Genomic DNA, 10,684 nt, shown 5'->3' with positions numbered 1-10,684 from the left:
TTTCGTATTCATCGGACGCCGTTGTGTGAGAACTGTACGGGGCTTGCAGACTACACGACGAAATTCCGCCGCCGCCGCCGATGCGTTTATTAAAATTCGGCCGGCGTACTCCCCCGCCGCCGCCGCCGCCGCCGTCGACGACCACGGCCAGGACGACGACGACGACGACGGGCGACCGAGCCCGCCGCGATAACTCTCGAAAACTCACCGTCGTTTCCCACGCCCCCGCCTCCCCGGGCCCGCCGAACGAGCGAGGGCGGCGGGCCGCCGGACCGTGTGCTGGCCAGAGTCCAACGACGACGAAACCGTACCGCCGGTGACTACGGCGTCGTGTTTACGATATAATATAATAATATATATATGCCCACACGGCGGTTTTCATGATTCGAATACGCGATGATGAGTACAACGGCGGGCAACAGATACCGCTTGCGGGGGATAGTGGGGGCCTTAAGGGGTACTCTCGAAATTCGTCTTAGATATACCTATACAAATGCCGAGTTTGATATATATTTTTTTTTGTGTTTTGTTAATATTATGATGTGTTGAACCACCCCCTCCCAACGGGGAGTTTGTTCTAAATGCGCGCGTGCCAATACTTCAATCGAGACGTCGCAACACTGCAACTATTATACATCATGCGTGTTAAATTTGGTAAAGATACTTTATACCGGTGAGGGTCAATACCACAAATACCAAATAATATAAAATAATATTTTATCGAATTTCATTGAAAGTACGTATATTGATTTATGCGGATAAAATGAAAAACGTTATAACTCTTTATCAATGGTTTTCTAACCTTTTTCTTACCCGGAACATCCCAAACGGTATACCTTTCGGTAATGGTTGTCAGTACTCAGTGCCCATAATACTGAGGGTGGTCTTTTATTGTATTTATATAGTATACTGTATACACTTATATTATCATTTCATCGTTTACATGGTAGCGCGGGACAGAGAAGCGGCAATAAATCACAAGATTTGTAACTATAAGTAGTGCAATGTGCACTGCGGGTAGCTACTGCAGTGTGCAGTGTATACGATAAAGAATCTCACGAAAATGGCAGTCCAATTTTACCGTCAACTATTTTGAAACGTAAACTTTTACAAAATAGTGAATAGTGATCGGTGCATAAATATAGAGTTTATAATTTGAAATCATAATATATAGGTACACGTAATATGACAGCAATAACCCTAACGGGAAGAGGATATACGATGAAGTATTCATTTCGATTTTCAGCGATCTCTCTGTCACATATCTAGTTGCGTAACGTTTACATTTTAAGTCGATGACCGAACAGCAATTGCCAGTGGACCGCTTTATATCCTCTTTCTATGTATTATCGCCGACGCCGCATTATCGACCATACTATAACCGTTATCATTAACGGCAACACATTGACGGCAGCACACCGAACAACGAGGTCGTCATCATCGTCGCCAATGTCGTATATTATTATATTTAATAACCAAGCGTAGGTTTTTCGATATAATTATAAGTGTATATATATATATGACGCCTGCTGTAACTACAATATGTATATATTAATATACTTACTCGCAACCTCCGGGATTAGCGCAATGTCCGTGTGCGGGATTGCATCCGGTCTTGCACACGGCTGTAAATTCAAAAAATACGTGATTATTATTACTATATTAACACAAAATATAGTGAACCATTTGATTATAGTTTATATATAATAATGATCGAGTTGAGATACTAAATTTAAGAAAATTCAGTCACTAACCTTTGTCACAATTCTCGCCCTGCCAACCGGGTATGCACTCTTTCCGGCCGTCCGTGTCACCGCACGTATAATGGCCGAACCGGTCGTCCCGGGGCTTGCAGAGCTTTGTGCAATTTTGTCCGTAGTAGTTTCGGTCGCACCGAACGCGCACACGGTACGCCATGCGGGCCGTGTGGCCCAGGTGCGACAATGCTTTCCATTCATTACCAGGCAACAAGATACCGGAATACGTGGCCTCTTCGATAACAGACAACAAGCCTGTAGGAATACGCATCATTAAACGATTAGTTACAACTTTACAATAAAACTGCTTTAACAGGTGGGTATGTAAATTATTTCACGAGTATAATAATTATATTATATCACTCGACACTCTCATTTTTTTAAAACAATTTGTATTAATATAAATAAATTATAATCCATAACTATAAATATTATAATATTATTGTCTCTGGGTATGAACATTTTTAAAATAGTACAAACGGCTATTATCTATAATCTATATTACCTATAATCATTAAATCTATAGTATTAATAATAATATAATGTGTACCACATATTGTATCAAAAGTGCAATATTATTGCAAGATATCGGACTATTTAGTACATCTGCTGAGAGGAGGGGGGAATATTTACGGCATGGCTTTGGCCTTAGATCATATCTCTCACTCCAAAAAAATTATATTAAAAACAGGGCTTGAAAACGCTTCGTAGAAATATTTATTTAAAAAACAATGATTGATTATATTATATTCCGTATCTGGGCCATTACCTACCCGTATTGGTTATTACTTATTATTAATAAATTTAATAGATATTAACATTTAACACTATTCTAAACAACGATAAACGCAACGCTTGTATAACGTAATTCTGAATAACGATAAATGCAAAAATTGTGTAGCGTTTTAACTATAATAACATAAAACGGAATTTTTTTCAAATGCATGCACTGATTAAAAACTGTATTTGAAATAGTAAAATAAAATAAAAGGTTTTAAGTTTTAGTGTTTCTCAAAAGTTGAAATATAAAACTTGTCATGTAATTCTATTTATAATACATAGTTAGATACTTATATACAAGTACGCATATATTTTACTATTTATTTCAAAAAAAGACAGCACTTTCATTAATATAGCTAGAACCTAAGGAAACATGAAAAATAGTTTGACGGACATAATAGTATATTAATATCGTGGTGAGCGTTCAATTGTATCTACGTCACGACCATCAACCGGATCGAATCCTTCACACAAATTTATTCATGTTCACAGAAAAAATAAAATAATTATCAACGTTTAGTAGAACACTTATTATTTATATAGGTATTATATACATGCATGTGTTATATATAATATTATAGATGAACGATTATTTTTTATAGGTGAAATTATTTATTGGAATATAATTAAATTATTATGACTATGTAGTAAACACCTAACTATAATAACATTATAGTATAGTTTGTCCGAATTATAATAATATTATGTCTGTGGTGTTTACTATGTATTTTATAATATTATGATTATTAATTATTTTAATCGGCCAAATTAAGTTAATAACGTGGTTGCCGGTTGATTTCTAGTCGGAATTACTATGTAATCATTTGACTAAATAACGATGTTTTCGTAAACCAGCAAAGGATACAAATTGTATACCTGTTACAAACAGTAATAATTATACAATTACGGTTAATCCTATTATTTCTGTGTTACGGGATCGACTTCTTTTTTTTTGTCTGTGTCGCGGACGTTTTTGACTCGACCACCGTCGCCGCCGCCGCCGCCACCGGACGAAAAGCCGGTACCGCGCCGCCGCTGATTCGATTCGGTGCTTGCCGGTCTCTCAGTCGTATGTTATAATATTGTTATATTTTATTATTATTATTATTATTATTATTATTATGTTGTACCTATATATAATAGTAGTTGTAGCGTCCAACACACACACACACGCACGCGCCTGCGCTCAACAATAGTATAACAACGACGCGCGTGGAATTGATTGAGACGATTTTTTATTCCTTCTTCTATTCTCCTCTGTCCGTTTCTTAGGCGTTTCGCCTTGGCTACCCTTTTTTTTCCTCCGTTCAGTTGTTCACGCGCGTTTATCTCTTCGCCGTAGGTAGGTGTACAACAATAGGCGTCGTCGTCACAATCACACACACACACGCACACGCACACACACACATATATACATACGGACGGACGGTTGGACGATATACATCATATTATTATTATTATATAAATGTGTGTGAAAACAAAAAGAATATACTACGACAAATCTTCAATAGTACGCTTGTATAGATAGGTACAGTAATATAGTAATAATGAAAATATAACAACACAATAGTAATAAAACCGTCCCGCCGCCGCCGCATTCCTACACGGAATTGGAAATTGGAATCGTATCAAACACTGTACTATTATATATTATTATTATTATTATAGCTATAAGTAATAATAATAATATAATATAATATATAGTGTCCGGAGTGTATAATAATAATTTTATTATATTGTATGAGTACTAGTAGTTGTATAAGTACCGATGATGATGGTAATATACGACAATATCATCGTTGCCGAGCCGTCGTCGTCGCTATACAGTCGCAGCAGCGTATGTGGCCCCAGTGGAATGGGACGTGACGCCGCCGTCGCAATACTATACCGCGACGAAACCGACGGCTACGATTGTTATGATGCGCTTACCCACCGCAGTCCCGATATCAATACGTACAATATAGAATATATATAAACATAATCCGACAACCGGACAACGTCAAAAACAACAACAACAACAACAACAATAATACGTCTTCGATCGCCTCATCCCATATAATATTTTATATGTACGTAGTATTGACGAGGGTCGACGACGATTACACCAAACTCGTTCGCATTGTGCGTATGTATGCGCGGTGCGTGGGCGTATCGTGTATGTGTATATTATATATACATTGGCCGGCCGAGTCACGTCGAGCCATATAATATACAATGACGACAACGACGACGACAATAATATATTAATAATAACAATATATATTTATATTATTTTATACCTATGTGACATTATCGTTTTATAGTCTCGCGCGCTCGCGACATACATACCACATACAATCGAGATATATTATGAATATTATTATTATTGTCGTACAAGTATTATATAGACTATAGTCTATAATAATAATATTATCGTCTTTTCTAATTATTATTGTTATTGCTTATTAAAAATATTATAACAGCCGCTTACCTGTGTAATTGTTGTAGTCCATAGCTTGCAATACCAACGTAAACGATCTCTGCAACAGAAAAAAAAAACCAATAAAACCATTGCCTAGCGATATAAAATACACATATTATTTTACTATAGAATAATAATAACATTCTTGGTATGATAATATTAATATTATGCGGTCTTAATTGTCTTATACTCTTATACAGATTATAATATATGTTTGCAATTTAAACGACAATCATAATATCGGACTGTTTGTTGCGATTTGCGGTACCTAACGATTTTCGAAATCATCTTCCAAGCTCGATATGGCCATACGCCGATATCGCGGGCGGTCGGACGACCCCGGCGGAGCAAGAATCGCGATAAATAACGTATTTTATATTTTATTGTCGTCGGCGACGTTGTTACTGCAGTTATGTTATATGCAGTGGACACGCGCATGCGCACGAACGAAATGTCCATTGAGTACGCTTATTTTTACATTCTTTCTCAGTTTGTGTGTGTGCATATACAATATACAATATACATACAAGTGCGCACTGCTGCACGTACGTACATTTGCGTAAGATGTATTTGCACCCCCACCCCTCACCGCACCCCCTCACCATAGACCGCCGCCGAGACCATGTACGATATTTGTCGTAGTCGAGACGATGGTCGCTGTCGAGTCGAGCAAGCGCGCGCGCGCGCTCGCGCGCTCGACGATAAATCATCATCGCGGACGGTGCGACCAGAGAAACCGCAACCAGAGGAGTATATACGTGTACTGGCATATACCTATAAACATACGAGATATTATAACAACACTGCGACATACACACACACACACACACACACACACACACCTATATAGGTATATTATATTATTATAATATTGTGTATACGCTATAAAAAAAAATACGACGACCGACTCCTACGCGAACCACTGCACCGCTGTCACGGCAGACACGATTTCTACCTATATATAATATTATAAACGGTCCGCGCACAATTTGCTGCACCGCGGAAACCGCCGCGAACATGTTATACCGCGGGCGGTATATAGGGTCCACTGCGACTCTAGAGTGTATACCTCGTAACAAGTAACAACGATCGATATGAACCTAGCATGTAGCGACTAGCGACTGCAGACGCACTTCGTAACCATTTTTCTTTTTTTAGTTCCTATATAGTTCTCAGATGCAGTCATAACTCTGTGTCGCAGTGTGGCAAGGGGACGTAACGTCGCAGATGATGTACCTACAACAAAATCGTATTATCGTATAGATAATGATGACCGTCTATATTATGGTAACTTTTATTTTTGAACAAATACATTACTTTGAATTTTAAACTTCCTTTTTTTATTATTAACTATTAAGTATTATTTTGATATAATTTATGTTTAAATGGTCAACAGTCGTTGACTGTTTCGCCATATAATATACAGGCATAAATATTGGCATCGGTCGCGGTTGACGAAAAAAACTCTGGAATAGTTATTGATAGCAACTCACTTTACTTATATAGCCTATAGGTTTATAATGTGTTTATATACATAAATTCCCCAGTTGGCGCTCTAATCATCGTAATATTTAGTTAGGTACCCATTAATTCATGAAATTGCACATATAAAAGGTTTGAAAATAATATATTAATTCGATATGTGGCTACACACTACTGTCGGTTAAAAAACGAAACTGGATGTGAAGGGTTTCGATCTGCAACATGACATATTTACATAAAAAATATCGTGTATAGCAGGGACTGGAACCGAACCTAAAAGAACCGGTTCTGGAACCGGAACCTTTAAAATATTAAGAACCGGAACCGGAAATGAAACCTTTATTTTAATATAATAAAGTACCGGAATCAAACCGGAATTTTTAAATTAAAAAGGTACTTTTAGGTTGAAAAATAAAATAATTTTATGTATCATATTTAAAGGTATTATGGTTTAGTGTATAACCTATGTATCTATGATATATTATGAGTTTTCTAATATTTCTCATACTTCAATTAACCTAACCTAACCTCAATTATACTCACACTCTGGATGACTATTTGAAATTAATATACTTTTTGGTACCAAAATTATCTGGAACCGGAACCTTTATTTTTTTTCATCAAAGAACCAGAACCGAACCGGAATCGTTATTTTATTTTTGGAGAACCGGTACCGGAACCGATACCGATAAATTCAAAAGGTTCCAGTCCCTGGTGTATAGGTAACATGATGGGTACATGCATTCGTTTTCCACCGAACATATTATAATACCAGTTGACAAAAAATGCCGAATGCGTGCGTGCGTTGCCGTTTACGAGCCCACCGTCGCCGTCCGAAAAGAAACCGTCACGTCATCACAATCATATACTTCGGTGGTTGCGGCTAAATAAGCCATAACCCGTCCACCGCCGTTTTTCCGCCGCGTCACCGGCGCGTAGGACGCGTGCGTGCCCGACCGGTCACCACGGCGACTGCAGTGGTGCAACAATCATAATAATAATAAAGCCGCGGCGGCGGCGTTTTTCCGCTACGTCACGCCACCGCTCTACGCTCTACGTGGTACACATATAGGTACACTAACGACTGCGGTACACGCCGCGGACTAATTGCCCGGTCGCGGACGACTGTATTAGATTATATTGTGCGCGCGCGGCGGGTGCTACGGCCAGGGCGTCCCGCGAATGAGCTCACCGCGCACGGCCGCGGCGGGACCTAATATCCATTATTATTATTATTATTATTATTATATCGTCTGAGCTGGCGGCGGCAGTTTAACGACGCCACGATATGATAAACGACGACTCGCGAGTAATCACCACGGAGCGGCCCGTTCGCGCGCAACGAGGAAATTAAGAGATCCGACGGCGGGCGGACTCGTTAACGAGGTTGTAAATACATAAGGCAATCCGGCAATACAACAAGCGCTTCCGCTTTGCACGACGGCGTCGCCGAAATAAGTCACTTGTGCATATACAACCACGCGTGTCCATGTAACGAAACTTGAATTGTTGAGGAATTCGGACGTCGTGGTATTACTGGTTCATGGATAGGTAGGTTAGGTCAGGCACTCAGGTATGGGATCGCTTTGGCCGAGCACAATAATCCCAGTCGTATATCACACGAAAGGGACTATACCGGCTGTCTTCACTTTTTATAAATTCACGTTAGCATCAAGTAAACATACCTGTAAGGTATAACACCTTAAACTTCATAGATATTATACATTAAAAAAATATTCAGTTTGAGAGATTCCGTTTTATAAGACCTAAGAAATGTCCACTTATTATTATCATATAAGAGCTTGTTCCGAATGGATAGTATTTTGCTAAACGACAACGCTTCGTCCCAATTTTATGTAAATAATTTTGAGGGTTTTCGGCAATGGTAACAGATTCAGTTTTTGCTTACGATAGTCAAAATATAATAATATCGCCGTATGGTGACCTAACCTAACCACATATAATTAATCTCTTTAGGGTCTCGGCGTATAATAAGACCAGTTTTTGTCCATTGCGGTTGTTCACGTACATACGTATATATGATTAGATATACGAGGGCCAGGGCTTTTTATCACTTGAGACTCATCAATTCACGTAAAACAAGGGTCACAAAACTTTTTTCGAAGCTATTATACGTGGCAAACGTAATATACCGGTCTATATTGTTCAAATGCGATTCCACTGAATACAATATCAATATATCATCATTGACTATGCGACCTTTTCGACATTCCTTTACACCCATACCTGTATAATATAGTGATAACGCGGAATTAAAACGGGACAAAATTCGAAGTTTATTGGAACGAGGGATCATGATGATCAATAAAAGAACAATCCCGTTTTAAACGGGACCCTTATACTAAATGGACATGCTAAATATTGTATACGCCTCACAAATACACAATATCTCTTTATCATCATCGTTACCATAATTTAAAAGTGCATTGACTTCTGTACGAATGCGTTGAATTGGTTCCATCAGTCATTTATACCTATATTTTAGACAATATCTTATTCGAGCTGCAATCTCACAGTTCATAAAGGTCAGAAGACTTCAAGACGGAAGTCCATCAAGACGATGATAGTCAAAAAGTCCTCGTTATTAAGAGAAAACTTTCAAAGTAAAGCTATCATAATATTTTGAATGTATATAATATAGGTATATAATACATACACCGCGGTTGATCGTCATTATATTATTACAATAATATTGAATACTTGTTATTATCTATGGTCGTTTAATTATAGCCTCGTTACCAATGTTCATTATAAATTCTAATAGAAAATTTTATTAATCACTGCTACTAGGAAAAATAATATTATATGTAATACCATAATAATATTTTAATATCGCTCCGATGTATGTTTTTTTTTAATTTTGATAACTAATAATGTATTATTTTGAAATCGTAAAATGCCGTATAACTTTGAAACCACGCACCAATTAATTTAACTTCCGCCTCGCGGTATTCCATCCACCGTGTGACCATCAGACCATCTGCCCTTCTATTTAATTAATATATTTTGTATGAACGGTCTACCCCGGGAGATTAAATATTTTTAATTTTATTCCATGCAGATGGTGCTATAAACTCATTTAGAATAATTGAAGATATAAATAACAAATTACTGTATTGAGTTAATTTAGTTGGACAAATTAACTGTACCTAGTGCAGTTAACGGTAATACGTTTTTAAGCATATGAAAATGAAAGTGCTAAATTTAACACGTTCACATAACCAAAACAGGTCAATTATCCCAAATGTATATTATTATATTATTATTTAATCGTTTTATTTCAAATATTGATCTAACCTGTCTACTATACAGGTGTTTTAATTTCCTTTAAACTAGTTTCTTCTTATGTCAAATACCAATTAACTATCACACCATATCAGTCACAACTCACAAGTATATAAGAATTCAAAAACACATTTATAATTCATTAGACGTAGGTCTATAAACTCTGAAAAGTATGTTTTGTTTTTTAAATATGTGTAGTTTGGTTTTGTTAATTCAGACGTGAATATTATTTCTAATTACAGCAGAACTATTCTATTAATGTCAGATTTTTTTCTTCTTTTTAACTATATCGTACTTATTTATTTTGTTATTAATATTGTAATGAATAACAATAGACTAATCAAACATTACAATTTGACATCGATTAATGATGAATAAAATCATTGATGGTACATTAACATTTTGTATTATATAATATACCTATAGCTGTGATCAAAGGTATCACGACGTTCATTAACGGTGGAAATAAATAAATGTTGTTTATAATGTATTCCACACGGTGTGAGTGTTCTCTAAAACGACGGAGTGTCATCGAAATCGCTGATGACCATAAACCGAGTATATATACCAATTATTATTTACTATATATAATATACTATATTATACCTATACCTATGATCTCGTCGATAAAGTCGAAGGTAACGCATCCGGCACGTCGTCGGCGGCCAAGTTTCGTATCGATCTGTAGACGACCATAATAAAATAATATCATACTAACGTACCTATTATACATAATATAAATCGATCGTAGAATACAACTGTTGCCGGTAGGTATATAAAACGTAATAATATACGGCATTAGTGGTAGCACTCGCGCGCGCGCGTTACACAGCTAACGCGGTGGAACGGTAATTACGACGACGGAATATAATAATAATAAGAAGAATAAGAATAATAA

General features: G+C 37.1%; 1 protein-coding gene across 1 annotated transcript in view; it reads right to left on the bottom strand.

Moving 5' to 3' along the window:
• The window catches only part of LOC100162487, a 52,005-nt gene that overhangs the window by 20,398 nt on the left and 20,923 nt on the right, over positions 1-10,684 (bottom strand). Inside the window, exons 3-5 of the mRNA XM_001952572.4 lie at positions 5,008-5,056; positions 1,755-2,012; positions 1,565-1,625 (exon numbers count right to left, since the gene is read on the bottom strand). Of these exons, the coding sequence (XP_001952607.2) occupies positions 1,565-1,625; positions 1,755-2,012; positions 5,008-5,056 (368 nt within the window). The remainder of the gene's footprint in view (positions 1-1,564; positions 1,626-1,754; positions 2,013-5,007; positions 5,057-10,684) is intronic.

Source organism: Acyrthosiphon pisum, chromosome X (genome assembly GCF_005508785.2).
Source record: "Acyrthosiphon pisum isolate AL4f chromosome X, pea_aphid_22Mar2018_4r6ur, whole genome shotgun sequence".
Lineage (NCBI taxonomy): Eukaryota > Metazoa > Arthropoda > Insecta > Hemiptera > Aphididae > Acyrthosiphon > Acyrthosiphon pisum.
This window is presented reverse-complemented; position numbering and strand designations above follow the sequence as displayed.